The sequence below is a fragment of the Schistocerca nitens genome, chromosome 3 (genome assembly GCF_023898315.1).
Source record: "Schistocerca nitens isolate TAMUIC-IGC-003100 chromosome 3, iqSchNite1.1, whole genome shotgun sequence".
NCBI classification, from domain to species: domain Eukaryota; kingdom Metazoa; phylum Arthropoda; class Insecta; order Orthoptera; family Acrididae; genus Schistocerca; species Schistocerca nitens.
The window spans coordinates 862,193,190-862,215,806 of NC_064616.1; the positions used below are offsets into that span (position 1 = coordinate 862,193,190).

A 22,617-nucleotide genomic window follows, 5' to 3' on the forward strand; every position below is an offset into this window, starting at 1 on the left:
GCTTCGTGTGCTGTAGTCAGAAATGGCACATGAGTGGGCCTTCCACTCTGAAAGTCCACGTCGATAATATTTCGTTGAATGCTTCACATGCTGATACTTTTTGATGGTCAAGCATTGAAATCTGCAGCAATTTGCAGAAGGGTTGCACTTTTGACATATGGAACAATTCTCTTCAGTCATCGTTGGTCCCGTTCTTGCAGGATCTTTTTTGGCCGCAGCCATGTTGGAGATTTGATGTTTTACCGGATTCCTCATATTCATGGTACACTCGTGAAATGGTCGTATAGGAAAATTCCCACTTCACCGCTACCTCGGAGATGCTGTGTTCCATTGCTCATGAGCCGACTATAACACCATGTTCAAACTCACTTAAATCTTGATAAGTTGCCACTGTGCAGCAGTAATGATCTAACAACTGCACCAGACACTTGTTGTCTTATATAGGTGTTGCTGACCGCAGTGCCGTATTCTGCCTGTTTACATCTCTCTGTATTTGAATATGCATGCTGATACCAGCTTCTTTGGTGCTTCTGTGTATGTCCATGTTGGTATTGTGAGCTACTGTAGAAGTCAACATGTCAATTTTAAAAACAACAGTTATGCACATACATATTATGTGCAAGTTGCATACAAGTTCATTTCATGAACAAATGATGCTCTCTCCTTCCTGTAGTTGAGAGTCATATATATAGTCATGAACTGTTGTTTTTGTGGTACATTCAAAAGTAATACAAGTTAAGAGCTGAAATGTTGAAAATGACATATTAATTAAGAAGGAAATTAATATTGTAAGTAATTTATTTGTGATTTGTTTTACATATAGACATTCTTTGGCTTCTCCAGAGACAGAACATACAAAATGTTCTCACAAATAAACTTCACTTTGAAGTTTACTGACGGGTTTTCCAGCAAGCTCTGTATGATCTGTTTTCCTCCCTCTTCAATGAACATTGGGCAGTACCTTTTTGCTGAAAAAGAATTAAAGAAATAATGAAAAATATTACAAAATACACTCTTTCACTTTTTGATGGTAAGCTCATAAAACACATGAGAGAGAGAGAGAGAGAGAGAGAGAGAGAGAGAGAGAGGAGGGGTGGGGGGATGAGCGAATCTCATATAGTGAATACAGAAGAAGTGTGGTGAGGAAGCGGTGAAACTTAGAGAGATACAGGAAAAGAAGGACAGAAGTCAAGTGCAGAGGGAACATGTCCGGTGATGCAAATGAGGTGGGAGGAGGGCAAGACAGTTGCAGACAATGACAACATTAGAGCATATCAGAGGACAGCTTATATACTGTGAGGAGTTAAAGAAATACATCAAAATGCACACAGAAACTTAATAATATAACTGAGGTGACTCTTAACATTTTTTTTTTGTGTGTGTGTGTGGGGGGGGGGGGGAGATTGAGAAATAAGAGTACGTGCTGTTATGAAGGAGACAAGGTTTGATGGTGGGCAGAGTGTGGGAGATTGAGGCTGGGAGGATTGCAGAACTGAAAGATGTGATAGAGGAGCAGTTCCCACATGTGCAATACAGAAAAACTAATTTTAAGGGGCACAGCAAGGAAGGCAGTGCTATTTGAAACAGTTGCATAGTGACATGGGTGGACAGCTGGCTCAGCTCTACCTCCTCCCATCCCCAACACACACTCTGTCCCCCTGTAACTTTGTGTGCGACATATAACTGCCACTGCCTGCATCTATGTGAGCTATATTTTTCTGGTACTCTTATCTCCATATCTTGCAACCCTTATTGCTTGTCTCTTCCATAGCCACACTACCCACATCATTTGATATAACCGCTCATCCTGTGTTTTTTTTTTTTTTTTTTTTTTTTTTCCCTGAGTAAGATCACGAAAGATGATGGATGATGAAGGCATCAACTGTATTCAGCTGCACGGCACCGACTACAATATGTTTTACCATGATTCACTGATTTCGACAAATTTTTTGTTTGTCTTATCACTGTAGAAGGTTGTTATAAAATTGGAATATAATGTAGGCTGCTTTCTCTTTCATGATGAAAGTCTTACCAGTGAAGAAAGCAAGGGCTGGTATAGTAGGAGGATGCAAAGGATAAATTTTTTATCATGATAATAAAAGAAATACGAACAGTGAAGTGGACTGGAGTTGTTAGATGACATCTCACAAAGCTGTTGCTGAGATTATGTGATCATCAAACTGGTATTTTAGATTGTCTGGCAACAGGCTACAGTAATGTGCACTTTACTTCAGATCTTAAATTTATGGATTAATTGTGATGAAAATGGTTGTGTATTTACACTATGCACATCATTGTGTTACAAGAGGACTGGTTCTTGGGTGTTTCATATAGGGACTAAGCAAATTTGTTGGTAACTAGGATGGTACAGAAAATGTACTAATAGCTCCAACTGGTTGGGACTGACAAGAAGTAAAGCAATGGTGATGTTTTTCATGAATTTGCAAAGTGAATTTATACCAAAACACACATATCTGGCACAGGCATAAAAAATGTGGACAATAATGGGTTCATGATGTGGATCAAGTATAAAGTGTTAATATGTAGATATTACTTACAGTAACATTAATAGCCAAAGTTTTCAGACCTGACATATAATATCACACAAATCAGCTTGATTTAGTTGAGTGGGTAACTTCCAAAGAATATCTCTGCTGATATGCCAAACAAAATCTAACTGCAGACACCAAATTATCAGGTACCACTGTGAGCTCATTGGATAAGCCACATAAAATTTCCATCAACAACAAACAGTATCAATCAAATTGTGGAAAATAGTCACAATAAATATAGAAATAAAGTGTCTGAACAAATACATAGGGAGGAGGGAATCATTCCATCAACTCAATCAACGGAGTTAAGGCCTTGATTGCATGATTTATCAAGTTGTCAGAAAACATGCATTCAATAATTGCAGTATTTCCAAGAAAAAGGAAAAGAGAAAAGATTGTCTTCTATCTTAAAAAACTTACCATTCTTTGTACAAACATGATGGATGGCCCACACTGCCCACAGCTGAACTTGATGTGTCTCAAAACATTTCAATAATGGGAAAAACGGTTGAAATGATCGATAAGCTACCATTTCCCCATCTGGCGTTTCCCAATCTATTACAACTTCTTCCTAAAATTGAAAGAGCAATTTCTGTTGTGTCACTAGTTCTTGCACAATAGACAAGCAATATAAGAAACTGTTTCACAAACATTAGCACATATTTAGCACTATGCAAAGAGAAGTAACCTAATCAGTATTCTAAAAAAAAAAAAAAAAAAAAAACTTCTGAGGGAAAATATTATAAATATTTAAAGCTGACACAACTTTTAACGAAAAGCCATTTCGGCTGCTAGTGGATACTTTATTAAGTTCATGACTTATTTCAGAATTTACAGTCAGGCCTCTTTTTCCTGGATGTTGCTTCTCAACAGCACAATCTTCAAACCCATTCAAAAATGGCCTGATAGTAAAGGCCAAAACTAGTCGCAGAATTAATAATGAATAATGAAGCCAATTTAATTAACTGAGTACAGATGTAGAATTACAGCACCCTCTGAAGATGGAAAAAACTAATAATAACAGTTTTACTTTGATACATTAAATCTCAATGTCACTACTGCTTGTTTAACAAGTTTGCCACATTAACCCAAGTGGATAGTGCTCCTGACCATGTGAAATAAGAAAACAATGAGGCTGTCTTCAGTGTAGTAATGAACAACATATGTAAACTATCATGTGTACTGAGAAGCATACAAATAGAAAATATATGACGGTAGTATCTGTTCCATCTGTTCCCGAAAGAACAGTTACCGTTGATGACCATGCAGTTTTGCTAGAATGAAATGATAATTAAATGGACACCCTAGCTGCAAACAGGCATTGATATACTTCATTGGGGACATGTTGAAAATGGCTGCCCCGACCAGGACTCGAACCTGGGGATCTCCTGCTTACATGGCAGACGCTCTATCCATCTGAGCTACCAAGGGGCACAGAGGATATTGCGCCTGCAGGGATTTATCTCTTGCACGCTCCTCGTAAGACCCACATTCCCAACATGTCCACACCACTACATTCGTAGTGCTCCGAATAGATGTTTGCCCATCATACTCATTACTCGTGGCAGATTAATCTACCACGTCTGATACGAGTTTGGGCATAGCGTGTCCATTCGCACAAGGTCAATAGCCGGGAAGCCATATTTTAACTATATATGATGGTAGTATCTGTTCCCGAAAGAATGGCTTCTCGGCCATTGACCTTCTTGTGCGAAAACAGTGAAAAAACAGAGTCCATTGTGATAAGCAATGATATTCACACAAGCTAGACTGCACAGCTGTGTGGGCAAAAAATTGTGACAATCGAGAACAGTGGTACTGTTGGAACATGGATAATACAATGTGTGGTCATAAAGTTTTATCACAATAAAGTGAAATTTCTAGTTTTTTTTCTTTTTTGCAGGTACATGTCTGCAGTTATGGCACAACTGAAATCCCTGTGCCAAAGTACCATAGTACACCATTAGAGGAGCCGAAAGGAAATGGTGCAGCCCACTGATAAAGTGGTGTCTCATGTGGCAATTAATTTTCAGGATTTGATGGAAAACAATGTTGCTACAATCCATGGAAAATTTGTGGCAGTCACACCTATGAAGCCAAGCACCACCTGTAGATACTCAGAAGTGAACCTGGATGAAAAAAGAAATGTTATTAAATACATTAACACAATGACACTTACAGCCAACAAAGTAAACAAACTGATCACAGGTGGCTCTGTTACATACAGAATACCCTTATGAGAAGTACAAATACAACACAGTGCTAACTTTACTGCACACAGTAGCTTTGCTACCAGTGTATGGGAACAGGAGAAAAAGGGTGTGGGTGAAGTGCAAGGCTGGGTTACACTGGGCTCAGAGGAGAGTATTCATAAGGCTCACAGGTGTCTTTGAAACCTCACCAGCAGACTCGCTGCTCGTCACTAATCTGTGAATATAACCAATTAATGTAACTGTTATGTACCAGGACCGTATGGTGCTGGTTATGTAATCAAGACCCAGAAAAAGTAGAGAAAATAACAGCTATCATAATAAATGGCACTTGCAAGACTAGACTGTGGTGTATGGCAGTGGGAATGAGATACCAGTGATGCAGGTCAAAGGATGTACATGTTCTTCCCAGATGTTAGACAGGTAAAGAATGAATCATGTCAATAGCAGTCTGGACATGATTCTGTTCTGGATGTAACGCACTCTTCATCCAATTCATCTCCACATAGAAATACGTTAATGTGGAGAACAGGGCACTCTTTAACACATCAGCATCCACTGCATACAATTAGAATTGCACAGGACACATAAAAGACATACTCAGCACACAAATGTAATGAGAAAGTTCACAAGTCTGAATTGTACAGTGGATTGAACAATCTAGTGCAGAAAATATCAAACCAGCTACACACAGAATATGTTCACATGCAAAGTGATGACACCCCCAATCTGCTTCTAAATGATGCAAAGTAACATAAAATTTCAGTAGGCCAAAAGAGTTTTACATACTTATTAGAAAAACTTAACACCAGACTAACAGTGTTTTTTGAACTCTAATTTGATAGAAAGATTTCAGAAATTTGAAACAAGACTGCTCACAATACTTAGAAACTATTTGTCATAGTGTATTAGTACATATTTTTTGACATGGCACTGCATCACTATGCTTTAACAAATTTATCAAACTCAGTTAACTCAGTGACAGAGGACAAGCAGTTTACTATGTAGGTATTATTGTGCTTTGTTGTAATGTAAAAGCAGATGTTCCTGAACAGTCTCATGGAAAACAGCATGAAGAAATAAATTCAGCAGTGTTAAGTATGAGCACAACATGTGTGGACTTAAATGGGGACTACTTTGAAGACCACCACTAATGAACAAATGTAATGTGAGCAGCAGTCTTTTTTTATGAAATGAAAACAATAATATGTAGCTGTGGAACCAATATGGACCAACAAATAAAATTCTCCTTCAAAAGCAATGAAAAAGATCACAAAAATTTTTAGACTGACGTAAGTTTTCTTCTTAACTTGATTTCTTGTGTTCTACAGTAGTTCTTTCCCTCTACAAACACTATTCCACAAACATATTTAAATATTTCAACATAACTGCTAGAATTGTGTTCTAGCACTGTGGTTACAAAACAGTAACATTCTAGCTTATTTAAATGTCTCTTTTGTTCAGCATAAGTGTAGCAATACTTACAAGTTCTTCTAAAAGCTCCTGCCTTGTAACTGTTTCGACAGTCCACAACTCACCCCCATCACTTGCTAAGTGAGCTACTATTCCAGCAGCAAAGTAGCTTACATCAATGTGAGAAGAATGTAGAAGCTTTCTGTAACAAATATTTCAAGATAATATTTTTCTCAAACTCCCAGTATTGCCAATAAATGGATTCAGTATTTGAAAGGTGTTAGACAAAACTATTTTTATTATATGCAAATAAATGGATATTATATTCCTTATCTCAGTAACAACATATAGCAATTATGGTATTTTAAATATTTAAGTGGACTCTTGAAGTACACTTTAATAGAATCTGTACTACATACACTCTGATCAGTTGTAGCGGCAGCTGACGTGCATCCCGTTATTTGCAAGCCAATTCCTTTTCTGAAAAACACTCTCTCTGCTTTCTATATCTCAGTGCTTCTAGAACACCACAGATATTTCCAAATAGCTGATGTCTTTCACGGTATGAAGGTAGCTTAAATATAAACAACTGACTGACTGCGATATAATCTTAATATGTTGAATGTCAACTGCAACTGGATCTCATAATCTTTGTGAATTAGAACCTACTCATTCCACGACAAGATGGTCTGGGTTTTTTCACAGACTATAGTGGACGATTAGCAAAATTACACTTAAGTCCCACTTAACAGATTAATTTCTGCACACTCTTGTGTGCAGGTGTTATCAGATGTGCCTCATATATGGACAAAAGTCATGGTATACCTATAGAGTATGATACAGAAATGAATACCATGAACATTACTACATGCAAAGCTTCAGAAGATACATCTTGTCATGCCACTGCATAGTTGCTACCTATGAAGGACTTCGAGCAGAACTGCATCTCCAATAATATAACAAAAATGTTATTTTGGGATTATGTCTTGCAGTTTGGGTAACAATATTATTCATAGCAATTGCTCAAAATATGACTCATACATTTCTCTCTTGAGAATATAAGTTTTTACCTCATCTAAGCTAACCTCAGCTGTCTTTGAAATAGCAATGTTGAAAGTTAATCTGGAAGATATCAGAATCAGAAACAATAGAAGAAGGCTCAACAACTTGAAATTTGGGGACTAAATACGGTCCTATTGCTTAACAACATTGCAGAGCTTCAGTTTTTGGTTAGCAAACTTACCTCCCAATGCTAGTCTAAAAAAAGACTTTGGGTGCATGGGACACTGCTCATCATTCCCTTTCCTGTTCCACTCACAATTGGGGTGGAGGAAAAATCGTTTGCCTGTATGCCTCTGTATCTCTGTATGAAGCTTAATTTCTCTTATTTTGTCTTCGTGGTCCTTATGCAAGATGTATACTGGTGACAGCAGAATTGTTTTGCAGTCAGTCGTAAATACCAGTTCTCTAAACTTGTTCAATAATGTTACACAAAAAAATGCCATCTGTCCTCCAAGGATTCTGATGTGAGTTCACGGAGCATTTCCATAAAACCTGAGTGATGATTAAACGAACTGATAATTAATCTAGCAGCATACTTCTGAATTACTTCAACGTCTTCCTTAAATCCTACCTGGTGGCGATCAAAACATTCAATCAGTACTCAACAATGGGTTGTACAAGTGTTTTATGTGTGTTTTCATTTATAGATGAGCTAAACTTTCCAAGAACTCTCCTGACAAACAGAAACTGACCATTAGCATTCCCTAGAAATAACCTTATCTGCTCATCCCATTTCATATTGCTTTGCAATGTTACACCTACATATTTAATTGATGTGACTGTGTCAAGCAGCACACCATTAGTACTGCATTCAAACATTACAAATTTGTTTTACCTACTGATCTGAATCACATTAGTTTTTCTGCACTTAGAGCAAGATGTAACTGAACACACCAAATAGAAATTCTGTTCAAGTCACCCAGTCTCCTCTTACAGTCACTCAATGGTGACACTTTACCGTGCACTATTGCATCATCAGCAAACAGTCACAGATTGCTGTTCACCCTATCCATCAGATCATATACATCCATAGAGAACAAGTGAGGTTCTATCACTCTTCGCCAAGGAATTACTGATGATACTCTTGTTTCTGATTAACACTCATGATGCTGGACAATGCACTGTGTTCCGTAACTTAAAAAGTCTTTAAGCCACTCACATATCAGAGAACCTAGTCTGTGTCTTCGGCACAATGTCTGTGCCACATACAAACGCGTAAGCCACAAACAAAGCTGAATTCAGTGTGAGTGGAGCACTGAATAAACACCAAGAACAATAACCAGCAAGTCAAGGTCCAGATTAAGGCAAGTATCAATAAAGGAGCTAGGTGTGACTGGGAACAACACATACAGAATACTATACAAGACTGAGCAATGGCAGTTTGCTTTGCCAGTGGCTATCACTGCTTCAGCCCACACGACCCGCATTTAACACCTCTGGCAGCGTTCCTTGCTCATGATCTGCAAAGCCTCTGATGCTCTACCGACATTCTCCACTGTCGGAGGTATTAAATCATGGCCTGGAACCAAGATGATGTAAATTGAGGCCCAATGTCCAACACCAGTGCACAAAGTGCCCACTCCATAGCGAAAATTTTCTCGAGATGGTAGTATGGGTTCCGGCAGATGGCAAGCACACCACAAATGGGAAGCTTCATAGGGCATCCACTGCCAGCAACCACGTAGTTCCTGGAAACAGCTAGGCAAAATTGACGTGGACCCTCTTCCAAGGGTGACTGGGATGGGGCCATCACAGAAAACGCTGTGCTGGGGACTCTGGTTGAGGGAGAAAGCACAGTACCGGTGCCACACGTATTCAATATCGGTATCAATACCTTCATTTGTATCATCTCTGAATGTGACGCATGAAGGAGCTGGGGAATGTCGGACCATAGTGGGAGTTCTATGACAACCCGGTAGTCAGAGTCCTCCATTGCTAACATTAAGATGTCCTGCATGACACTGAGCCAGCAGTGTAGCACGAAATAATTTCAAGAAACCGGGTTAGCCTGGCAGGAAATATGCTCCGACCACCCTTCCTAGACCACTAACAAAATCTAGGAAGTTGAGGCTATATCATGCCATCACTGGAATCTCACCCTTGCTCATTTGTAGGCGTTGATCCAGGGAAAAACAGTTTTCCGGTGACTGAATTCCATGTCAAAGCCAAGAGAGAGGCAGAACAGGGTATCTACATTGGTGTATTGGGCAGTGGGGCAAAAATGGATTTCGTAGTGGTACCCACTCAAGAACAATTCCCAGCACTGCAGGTGCTAAGCTGTCCCATCCGGGAGCTTAGAACAATGCCTGAACAAGGATATCAATGGTTCATGGTCAGTCAACAGGATGAACTTCTTGCCATTCAAATTTCTTGACCCCATAAATGATCGCTTAAGCCTTTCCTTGATTTGGGAGTAGTTGAGCTGTGCAGAATTTAATGTTTTGAAGATGAAGGAAATTCGGCACTCAGAACAAACTGACAATTTGTGGGACAAAATTGCTGTGGTGCCGTAATGGTTCACATCTGTCGTCGCAAGTGTCATTGGTATACCTGGCATTTATGACATCAGACACAGTGCTGTCTAGAGACTACTCTTAAGGCACTGAAAAGCCTGTTGACAGGTGGCTAACCACACAAATTTGGCACCTGTCTTGCTCAGCTGACAGAGAGGGTGCATGATCTGCACTACTTGGGGAGTAAAAGTAGTATAATAAGTGATTTTATCTGGACTGCTACTGTTTAAGGTTAGTAGAGGCTGGCATGCTTATGACTGTGTCGACATTACCAAACATACACATATATCACTCAGAATGTGTCCCGGGTATTAGATGCTTGGGGCAAAGAAACTGCACTTTCCCAACCGATAACATAAACCATTTTCCTGAAGCCATTTAAAAGGGATTCAGGATTCTTGTAACATTCAGCATGTATTGACTCTTTAAGACTAATGTCAATCTAATAATTAACACAGTAGTTATACCTATTTTTGGAAAATGTGGGTGCACTTGCAACCCTAAACAGTAAGTGATTGCACCAGGATAAGCTAAATGGCTTATTTAAAACTGATATGAAGCATCAAAGCATTGGCTGGAGATAAGCATCCTTTAAATCTGTTTTCGAATAATAGTGGCCCCAGACTGTTTAGTCGACAACTACTCTGGGTGAGGCAGTGGATATAGATCAATGTCAGAATGGGAATTAACAGTGGACTTTAAATCATCACAAATACACTCCTGGAAAATGAAATAAGAACACCGTGAATTCATTGTCCCAGGAAGGGGAAACTTTATTGACACATTCCTGGGGTCAGATACATCACATGATCACACTGACAGAACCACAGGCACATAGACACAGGCAACAGAGCATGCACAATGTCGGCACTAGTACAGTGTATATCCACCTTTCGCAGCAATGCAGGCTGCTATTCTCCCATGGAGACGATCGTAGAGATGCTGGATGTAGTCCTGTGGAACGGCTTGCCATGCCATTTCCACCTGGCGCCTCAGTTGGACCAGCGTTCGTGCTGGACGTGCAGACCGCGTGAGACGACGCTTCATCCAGTCCCAAACATGCTCAATGGGGGCTGGCCAGGGTAGTTGACTTACACCTTCTGGAGCACGTTGGGTGGCATGGGATACATGCGGACGTGCATTGTCCTGTTGGAACAGCAAGTTCCCTTGCCGGTCTAGGATTGGTAGAACGATGGGTTCGATGACGGTTTGGATGTACCGTGCACTATTCAGTGTCCCCTCGACGATCACCAGTGGTGTACGGCCAGTGTAGGAGATCGCTCCCCACACCATGATGCCGGGTGTTGGCCCTGTGTGCCTCGGTCGTATGCAGTCCTGATTGTGGCGCTCACCTGCACGGCGCCAAACACGCATACGACCATCATTGGCACCAAGGCAGAAGCGACTCTCATCGCTGAAGACGACACGTCTCCATTCGTCCCTCCATTCACGCCTGTCGCGACACCACTGGAGGCGGGCTGCACGATGCTGGGGCGTGAGCGGAAGACGGCCTAACGGTGTGCGGGACCGTAGCCCAGCTTCATGGAGACGGTTGCGAATGGTCCTCGCTGATACCCCAGGAGCAACAGTGTCCCTAATTTGCTGGGAAGTGGTGGTGCGGTCCCCTACGGCACTGCGTAGGATCCTACGGTCTTGGCGTGCATCCGTGCGTCGCTGCGGTCCGGTCCCGGGTCGATGGGCACGTGCACCTTCCGCCGACCACTGGCGACAACATCGATGTACTGTGGAGACCTCACGCCCTACGTGTTGAGCAATTTGGCGGTACGTCCACCCGGCCTCCCGCATGCCCACTATACGCCCTCGCTCAAAGTCCGTCAACTGCACATACGGTTCACGTCCACGCTGTCGCGGCATGCTACCAGTGTTAAAGACTGCGATGGAGCTCCGTATGCCACGGCAAACTGGCTGACACTGACGGCGGCGGTGCACAAATGCTGCGCAGCTAGCGCCATTCGACGGCCAACACCGCGGTTCTTGGTGTGTCCGCTGTGCCGTGCGTGTGATCGTTGCTTGTACAGCCCTCTCGCAGTGTCCGGAGCAAGTATGGTGGGTCTGACACCGGTGTCAATGGGTTCTTTTTTCCATTTCCAGGAGTGTACATAACGAACCATCTGGATTTTAATGGCATCCCCACCATAGACGTTATCTACTGAATTGAGGAAACCAGGGAAATAAAGAGTTGCTCTTGAGATCTGGCAAGTTCTGCCTAAACAGCCTCATGAACTGCAAATGGAAGTGGGTAAGCTCTGCCAAATTTAAGCACCACAGAAGGCTTCACAGAAACGTGAGCCTAAGTTTTGATTCAAAAATCCTCTTATACGAAGCGCACAGGATGTCAAGTTAAGAAAAAACCACTGTGTATGACACTAGATTAACTTGGTCCTCCATTGTGGACCCAAAACTTTTAAAAGCATCTACACTGAAAATGTTAGTAGCAGTTGGGGAGCATACAAATAAGAAAGGTAGTATTGCATTCAATGTTTTTGTATGTAGCGGCCAGTGACAGTTCTCTGAGGAGAAGAATGGCCCTGTAGCAATAAGAGAAGACCCAGTGCCAGGTGGAATGCAGCAGAGGTGAAGTGAGTCAGGTATATGTGTTCATGTTGTTAAAGACACAACACTGCCATTGTTCAGCTGGAATTCCCGTGAACTGGCCAAGTAGCATCAAGCCCAAAGCGAGATTACATAGTGCTGTTGGCTCCACAGCCATAACAGACTGGATGGTAGAGTTGTCCTCATGCCACAGCTGAGCATGCAGTAGGTGGGCCTGTTGTTGGCTCACAACAGCAAGGTGACTGCCTCTGCCACGATCCAGCAGGCCATTGCACAATGTGGGCATTGAATTCTGGCATGCTCGCTACTGCAGTCAGGATGGGACTGAAACTTCTTCGACATACATGACTGAGTGTTCCTGACCTGGCCAACTAACATAACAAAAAAGATCATCCAATGCTGAAGAGGGAGCAGAATAATCAACACACTTATGTCTCTCATGTGACACCAGCAATCCTGAAGCCTGAGAATTTGGGTGAAACTTAGAGGCAGAATTACACAATGAGGAGTTGGAATCATTATGTGACCACTGCTTGCAACGGTGACGTAACAAATTGAGAAAACTTGAATTTCATTTGTAAAAGCATGCTGAGCAGCTGAAGCCCCGATCAGGGGCAAGGTGCACAATTGTATCTCCAATCAATGACTCCGCATTTGAAATTGCACTTCCACACAGTAGAGCAAGCTGTGTACGAATCTCCTGGTTGTCTATAACACTGATTAAATTGGAATGTAGCAGCAACAAGGTGTGTCTGCTGACCATAGAATTCAGTCAGAGCACAGAGATCACTGAAAGATAACGCACTAGGGCCTGAGAGTGGTTGCAATTTTTGCACTACTTCAAATAAACAACTACTAAAAGACAAAAATCATAGCACTTTGCAGCCAGCAGGAATGCCATAAGCAAAACAGAACAGCTCAAAATGATGGCGGTAAACTCCCCAGATCTCTACAGACTCACTGAAGGTAGCAAAAGCAAGCGGCAGAGTGACCATTGTCACGGCCAGTGACTGATGTGGTTGTCACTGCTGAAAAATGAGCTGCAGGAAAACAGCCTGCTGTTCCTGCTGCAGGTTTTCTTGATGCTGGGGCCATTCCTCTTGAACCACAAACTGTTAACTGCTGCTGCAATGACAGCTATTGCTGCCAAAGTTCCATGAACTTGGAGTCCATGACACAGAAACCGGAGGCGAACATGTCGCCATAAACGTGATAGGGTTGAACTTGTTGTCACTTAAGACTATGTGCCAGATATGAACATGTAAGCCATAACCAAAGCCAAGTTCATCATTAGCAGAGCACTGAATAAACACCAGGAGCAATAGCCAGCAAGTCAAGGCTCAGTATCAGTATAGAAGCAAGACATGATTCGAAACAACACATACAGCACACTGTAAGTGTCTCAGGGGCAGGGGCTTCCTTAGCCAGTGGCTCAGCCCTCATGACCTGCATTCCAAACCTCTAATGTACTCCTTGTTCATGGGCTGCAATACCTTCTGATCTGCTATCAACATCCTCTGCTGATGGAAATATTAAAACTTAGAGCTTCATTAACAGTCTAAAATGTTGCAATATGTCACACACTTTCCAGAAATCTAAAAGTATGAAATCTGCCTGATGCTCTTCATCCATGCTTCATAGGATATCATGAGAGAAAATGGCAAGCTGAGTTTCACAAGAGTGATGCTTCCTCAAACTGTGCTGATTTGTGAACAGAAGCTCCTCCATCCCAGGGGAATTTCCAGTCAACTGGGACTTTGTGTTGGGTGAGAGATTTGAAATAAATGTAAGCTATGTAAGGGGTCAATGCTGAAGAGCACTCTCTGTAAAACCAAATTGGAATTCCATCCACACCTGGCAACTTACTTGTTTTCAACATGAGCAGAGCACAGAATAAACATCCAAAATGACAGACAGAAAGTCACTGTCCAGAGCAGGGTCAGTATTAGTAAGAAGCTAGGTGTAGGTTCAGTTCCACCTCAATGCCAGGGATGTCTATTTGTATGTCCTCCATACATGAATGACTTTTTGAATGCAGACTGTAAAACTTCAGCTTTCCTTTTGCATTCTTCTATTGCCACACCAGACTGGTTGACGAGTGACTGAATAGAAAAAAAGAAGGCTTCATCCCCCTTAGCTGTTTTACGTAAGATCAGATCTTTTAGGTTCTGTGTAAGTTATTACACTAACATCTGACAGTGGAAGTTGTTGCATGCTACAGGCATTGATCTTTTTATTGAGACACAGATTTGTGCTAACTTTTGCCTGTCAAAATTTCTGCAGTCTTTTTTGAACCAGAAGTGCAACAATCTCCGTTTCTTTAAATCTTCCAAATTTTGTTATTAAATCATAGTGGGTCCTTTATTTCCTTAATCCACTTACTTGGCACTTACTCCTCTACAGCGTAATTTACAGTTAGCTTCAACTTTGTCCATAATTCCTCTATGTCCATCACATCGGAACTAAATTACATCAATTCATTGCCTAAGTAGGATGCTAAAATCGCGTATGTGGTCTTTCCAGCATAACAACTCATCTTGACTTCTTGATGGATTTATTAACTTTAGTAACCAATGTCACTATGACATCATGATAAATAATTCCTGCCTCTATACTGACACTGCTGGTTTGGTGAGGCCTGTTTGTAGCTACAAGGTCTAAAATATTTCCAGTGTGTGTGGGTTACTGAACTAGCTGCTCAAGACAGTTTCTGGAGACCATATTCACAACCACTTGAGAAAACTGTTTGTCCGTAACACCTGCAATGAATACATTGACACACCAATCTATACTTGGTAGTTTAAAGTTGTCTCCAACTAATATTGTATGACCGGGGTATTTCTGCACTACTGTGCACAGACTTTCTTTGAATTATTCTACAACTGTTACAGTGGAAATGGGTGGCCAGTGAAAACATCCAATGATTAACTGAGATTCACCTAGGCTGTTTATTTTCATCCAGATAACTGCGCAGTCAGCCACAATATTGACTTACATAGAAATAATGTTCTTGTCGACTGAAATGAAAACTCCCTCTTTTATGAAATCTAAGTTCTCACTTTTATATATATATTCCATGCTTCATTAAATATTTTGGAGCTTTCTATTTTGAGTTTCATACAACTCTCAGTTATGAAAATAATTTGAGTGTGACAGCTTTCCTGGAGGGCAATGAATTGAAGGAATTTGTTGCAAATGCTTTGGCAATTTACTGTTAAAAACTTCAAATTCACAGTGTCTTTATTTTGCACACAATCTGATTTTGCTCACTGTGCATTGAGGGCAAGTGTTTATCAGAGAACCCGATCCAAGATCATCACAGAATCGACAGAGCCTCTGGTTGAGACACACTACTGTTTAGAGGTTCCTGAGAAGTAACTTTCATTAAAAATAACTGTGATTCTATTTGTGCGTATGGAGGGAAACCAAAAGAATATAAAATGCTATGGCTGAAACCTTAGAATGAAAATGAAGTAAATGAATTTGGCTTGAATGATGGACAAAAACGATGACAAAAAACAAGGTTCCATTTAATAGAAAGGCGTTTGAAGAAAATAAATGAATGAAGTTCACACAGTTGCGACAAAGCAGGTTTGACATAATAAGCTAAGAGGGTAGGGATCAATCTGAAGTAACTTCTGTTTTTTCAGATCCACAATTTGGTGATGATGGTTTGGTTTTATTGCAGGTAGCTGTAATAATCTCCTAAGGTGTGATGGTGTGAAATGATGCCAATAACATTGATGATGAATCTGTTACAAAGTGTGCAAGGGCTGTAGACTTATTATAGTCTATTCCTGAAAAGCTACTGATTCTATGGCTGTACTCAGAAATTATTTTATACTACAATTAATAGAGCCAATAGGCACTTGTACATATCTCACCTCAGCATGCTCATGAACTCAGGTACCATTAGGCTACTTCTGAGTTCAGTAACTTCTGCAATATTATTAATTAATCCAAGAACTTTTGTTTCTACTGCACTTTCATCTTCAAATGTTTCCAAAACCTTCAAAAATAATTCCATGCCTCCTTCTTCAAGAAAAACAGTACACGTTTTCGGAGACTCATCTGGAAGCAAAAGCAATAAATCTAACCAGAAAATATGTAAGAAAAGTTTCATTAAAACAAAGTCTAAAAAAAATTGCAGTGAAATCTCATATTCATAATCACATGTCGGGGAGAATATGGGAGTCCTGCCGAGGTCATAAGGGTCATTGCATGCCGTTGTCTTCATCTGATTCATACAGTTTGAAACTGTAGAATGCATATGATTGCAAAGAGCACAAATTAAGTCCAACATTCTGCATTCTGTGTAGGTTCCTGTGGATCTATATGCAATGATGTGTGCTGATACTGTCTTACAGCCTAATTCTATATCTTTTTAATGTGGAAAGCTGGGGAATCACCATTAAATTTTATGACAAATTTCTCTCCAATTGTATTGATATTTCACCTCTTGAACCATTTTTCCTAGTGTTCACATGGTTATCTTCTAAATTTGGTCTAAATATCTTCCAAGATGTCTTTCTTTTTTCTATAACATTTCTCCTTGCATCCTGATTATGAGTTCAAGAAATTTGTGGTTTCTATGCTAAAATATTGTGGACAACCTCATTTATACCCATAATAATTCTTTCACAATTGAGATATTAATTTTTCTTTCAGTCCACATTATTTGTAAAGATCTCTTAATGCTAAAATATCAGATGCATCCTTTTTTTAAAAAAATATGATTTGGTTCTTAGATGGCCCACATTTCCACATTATATAAAGACATTGAAAATATTAGTATTCTTAACAGTGTTAACTTTGTATGTCTCCTTATGATGTGGTGTTTCCATATCACTCCTATGATGTTGGTTCTCTTACAAGTGTTATTCTTCTTTTTATTTCCTTACTGCAGCTACAATTCCTACAGAGGATGACATGCTCTTTGATTTTATATCCAGCTTAAGTGTCCATTTGTGGCAGAGATTCATCATGATATATTATTGTTATTATCTTTGCATAATGTTAGAAAAATATTCTTGCTTCTATGCTTCACTTGTTTCAAAAGTTAATGCATTTCTATTTCAGAAGTTGCACAAAGTGTGCTGTCAGCAAATCTGAGGTTGTCAATTCAGAATCCTCCAATTCTTACATCCCCATTCAAGCTATCAAGACTTATACTGATAATGTACTGTCTGTCCTTGCCTGTTGAATAAAGGTGGTGACAGCATACATCCTTGTAGAGCTCCTTTAGAAGTAACAAGTGTTCAGATTATATATTTTCCTGTCTAGCTACTGCATTAGGGTCTGCATAAATAGTCCATGCTGCTCACAATATTCCACATTACCATCCACTTAACACAGACAAATGTCTTCTTATAATATAAAATGGATAACACTAATAGAGAGTTGAATTTTCTACATTTTTATATTAATTACTTAATGTTAATAATCTGTTCATGAGTACCTTTATTCTTTACAAACTCTGCTTTTCCTTTTGGCAATTTGTTATCTATATAGTATCTTAGGAACTTACGTAGAATATTTAAAAAGATGTTGCTGAGATGTGAAATAAGTGAGACAGTTCTATAATTTTAACGTAGTGTTAAATTTGCATTTTTTTAAAACCAAAGGTAATGATTGTTGACCTGATCGAATCTTTAATCCACATACTTTGGCTTATACAATATTACAGATTCCATGGATGATTCCAACACATAACAGTCCTGTTTCTTTAAGCTCTGCAGCAGTGGGTTATTGTATCATGTATTTCATGATTTCTTACATGGCATAATCTGTATCACTTCAGGCAAGGGGATTACCTTCATAGTCTTAGATGTTATTGAATTTAGTATATGTTAAAATTCAGGAGTAAGTAAGAAACATATGTTATTTTGTTTTCTCAAAAAAATTCTTGTCCCGAGATACAGACCTCCAAAGATGACACTGCGAACACCACTTTGAAGATGCGAATTTTGGAAATTTTTTTAAGATGCCTTGTCTCTGTAACAGGTTTATATATTTTGTTAGAGTTTTTTTTATTTGAAAGATAATTGCTTTATGATAATAATGGTATCCTCCATTTGGGCATATCTGTCAAAGTTATTTTACTATTGTCTTTTGAATTTTTTTAAAAATGTCAATCCAGAAAAGTTAGATTTTTTTCCATTGATTAGTACCATGTAGTACTATATTCTCTGTAAAGAAGAGTTTCCACTTTTAAGTTGGACAGGTTTTATTTTTAAAAATCATTTTCTTTAACTTTCAAGGGTAATGTATGTCTTCACTGAAGTTGTTTCTTACTTACAATGTTTATTTCTATTGTCTTTGTTGCAGTTATTTCTTTTCACTCGCATTGTTGCAGATATTTCTTATACTTTGTTTCCTTACACTTTGTTGTAGTTTCTTGTCAATTTCTTTGTCGTGGTTTTTCATTGCAGATTTCTGTATTGTAGTTGTTCAATGATAATTTGTTTACTGAAGAGGCTTCTAAGAAAACTGAGACCATCCAGTGAGTTCTGTGTTTTCGTGAGGAATTTGCCAGTTGACAAAGTTGCAGTGTGTTTTGTGAAAAGGACTGTTTGAAATGTCTTCTGACTGGGGCACAGGAAAGTGAAGTGTGCTGACTATTTGCTTATCCACAAAAGAGTGATATATAAGAAAAAAAAAAACTTTCTTCAGGTTGGGAATAAGTGTTCTCATTTGAAGACTCTGTTTCAAAGTGAAGATGTTTCCAGTGACGACTTTATGTGTTCTAAATGTTTTGACAGAATAACAACAATGATAGTATCTGAACAAGGTGAAGTCTCCCATGGTGCAGATGATGCAGATTTTGCATCAATAGAGGAAGAATTAAATACCCTGAATCAATCAACTACAGAGGAAGGTGTCAGACCTGTTAAGAAACTGTGGTCAGTGAAGTCGAGTCATAAGCTCTATGCAACAAGAAAGCACAGGGAAATTACTAAATCTGTGGATGAATACACTACAGCAAAGCTGACCACACTCTTCAAAGTAGAAATTCCATCTTCAGAAGAAAATGAACCAAAGCACTCTTGTAGCTCTTGCCAGGAATTTTTCATAAATATCAATTCACCTTTTGAATACTGTGCATCCTTCAGTGAAAAGGTGCAAGTTTTAACTATTATTCCAGAGACATTTCCAAAGAAAACAATTTTGAACCACATTCCATCATTATCAAAGTACATGGTAGACAAATCAAGAAATGTGAGGTCTGTAAAAGGAGGCTTTGGAAGATCATGTCCCTATTATGGTCATCCTGTAGAAGCAGCTCAAGTTCAAATAGTGCAGGCATTTTATTTGGAAGGTAAATGGGGCTGCTCTTGCCAGAGTGCCTACAAAAAAAAAAAAAAACTATAACAGTTGAAGGTCAAAAAGCTGTGAAAGTGGAAAGGTACACAACTCGCAGTATTAAAGAAATTTTGCAATTTATATGAGCAATTATACAACTTCACATATTGGAAGACCAAAATTTTATGTACTACAACCTAAGTGGGTAGTTCCACACTCACTTAAAGATGTCTGTTTATGTGTGTACTGTGCGAATTTTGAACTTTGTGTGGTAACTTTGAAGAACTTACTGGAGCATGTGACATATGACACCTTGGTTGGGAATGTGAAGTCATTAGTAGTCTGTAACGTAAGGCGAGAGACCTGTTTGTTTCAAGAATGTGGTAACTGCCCTGGAAAGGGAGGACCCTCTTTACAAACACTTGGCCTGGAAGGTGTAGCAAAGAACTGCAGAAAATACATGTGCGACATGGGAGGAAAATACACTAATTAAGAAAACTGTTGCCTTTCACAGTTTCATTGATGAAATTGGTAAACAGTCAATGAAAGCAGTAACACATCAGCATATGAAGAAATTGCAACAACAACAACAACAACAACAACACATTTCAGAAGTGAAAGGGTGCGTACAGGCTGAAGAACTATGTTTAGTGCTTCACTGTGATTTTGCTGAGAACCGGTCTGCAATTCTCCCACAACAAGTATAAGGGTATCATTGGAGTAATGACCATGTTTCAAGTTTTACAGGAGTGACATATTTTCAAAACAAGACCGCAAGTGTTGCAATTATAAATGATGACACAGGACATGACTCAGTACTTGCTTTGCTAGCAATGCACAAAATTCTTCAACTGCAAACAGGGGCACAGAAGATCATCTTCATTTCTTATGGTGCTCCTAGTCAATTTAAAAATTGTTACCAGTTGAATTGAGTAAGTCGCTTGTGCCAACTGACTGGGTATACAGGGCTACTGGTTATGGGAAGGGGCCTTGTGATGGTGTAGGAGGCCTGCTGAAGCACCATGCTACAAAACAAACTTTCCAGACCAAATACAGCTGGGATTCATAATGCTGAGGATTTTAGAAGAGTCATGAAATCTTACACATCTACAGCCCTCATTCTTTTGTCCAAAGAGGAAATCGAAGAATTCCGCGAGCAGAAAAAAGAAGAACAGTCCAGACAAACTACTCCTGTGAAAGAAATTAAGAATACAAATTTTTGGACTCAAAGTGATGGGTGATCTCATATTGCATGCACTTTAAATGGCAAGAAAGAAGAAATTTCGTTTGTTCGGCCAACACCTCAGAAACAGCAGGATAATGTTCAGATTCGCAACCTGAGAAGGGGGATGTTTGTGGTGTGTGTGTGTATATATGACTGTGACTGATGGATTGCAGAGATTATAGACACCAGTTATGAGTTAAACGAAATTGTAGTGAACTTCATGCTACCACATGGACCAGCTGCTGGATATAGGTTTCCAGCTGAAGGACAGCAACAACGCCATCAGTACTCACTCGCTGTTCACAATGGTTGTAAGTGCTCCAGATCCTATTGGTTCAACAGGAAGGCATATCACTATATCAAAGGAAGATATATATACTGAAGCAGTGGAACACATTTTTAGTTCATTGACTGGCTAATATCAGTATAAAATGAGTCTCTTACTCATCTTTCAAAACAAAAATTATATTAAATAAGGCTAGGTTTTGATTTTTATGAGCCTGTTATGTTATAATTTGGTAATAAACAGGTTTTATGTACGGCAAAAATTTCAATTGTTTATAAGACCTGTTCAACCAAAAAGTGGAAGCTCTCCTTTTCAGGGAATGTAGGACTTTATGGAACTAATCAACAGATTAAAAAATCAAAATTTTATGAATTAGCATTTTTGAAAAAAAAAATTTCCATAAATCACAAAAAAATTCAGAACGTTACAGTAAATGAACTTTGACAGATAAGTCCAAATGGAGGATTTCTTTGTAATGATAAGCAATTATATTTCAAATACATAACCCAACAAAATATCTAGAATTGCTCCAGAGATACAGCATTTTAAAATTTTTTCCAAAATTCGCATCTTCAAAATGGTACGTGCAGTGTCGTCTTTGGAGGGCTGTATCTCGGAGCAGAAATTTTTTTGGCAAAGAAAGAAAAAAAAATGTTCCTTACTTAGTCCTTCATTTTAACATATGCTACATTCAATAACATCCAAGACTATGAAGGTAAGATTTTTTCCTAGCCTGCCTCAATTGATAAGGACTACACCACATGCATTATAACTCCCTGAATTTCTTCTTCCATTACGTCAAGTTCTTCCTCATCTAGAATATTACTTCTTCCACTTTCCTCAGCATCACCTACATAAAAGTTACAGTAACTATCATTTCCAACTGCCAGCAGCCTGATCTAAATTGGAGTGTCACATAATTCTTTACCATCTTCCACCCCCCATCCATATGTTTTGAAGGTTTTAGTTAATTTACATAATTCACTGAATTTTTTTACATATTTTATTAATAAAAATTGTTTTCTTCCCTTTTTTCTAATTATGGAAAGAATGCACAATGTTCTTTGGTATCCTGTAACATCTCTCCTTCATGCTTCTTTCTTTCATCAATGATCTGAATGATTTCAAAAGTCTATATAAGGTGTCAGGTTTTTTTTTCCATCAGACTGATGGTCAGAAGCTATATAATGCCACCTCTCCTTCCCTTTCTGATCCTATTATGGTGATGAAATTCCTCTCACCAGATATAAACAGGTAGAGCAAAATTATGTCCCAGTAATTTAGTGAGCTATGAAGAGCGTATAAAAATGTAAATTATCATTTAAATGAAATGCTATTTCAAATGAGCCACCTGAAATATCATGTTTTAACAATGATTTAATGATGCACATACTTCATCCATATTTTAAACACTCAATTCCACATCAATGTTTGAGACTCCAGTTATTTTTCTTTCAAGTATGGAATAGTATGACAGACA

General features: G+C 39.2%; 1 protein-coding gene across 1 annotated transcript in view; it reads right to left on the reverse strand.

Moving 5' to 3' along the window:
• Positions 1-780: 780 nt before the first annotated feature.
• The window catches only part of LOC126248897 (protein zyg-11 homolog B-like), a 228,465-nt gene continuing 206,628 nt past the window's right edge, over positions 781-22,617 (reverse strand). Inside the window, exons 11-14 of the mRNA XM_049950367.1 lie at positions 16,209-16,395; positions 6,248-6,377; positions 2,973-3,123; positions 781-968 (exon numbers count right to left, since the gene is read on the reverse strand). Of these exons, the coding sequence (XP_049806324.1) occupies positions 814-968; positions 2,973-3,123; positions 6,248-6,377; positions 16,209-16,395 (623 nt within the window). The 3' untranslated portion in view covers positions 781-813. The remainder of the gene's footprint in view (positions 969-2,972; positions 3,124-6,247; positions 6,378-16,208; positions 16,396-22,617) is intronic.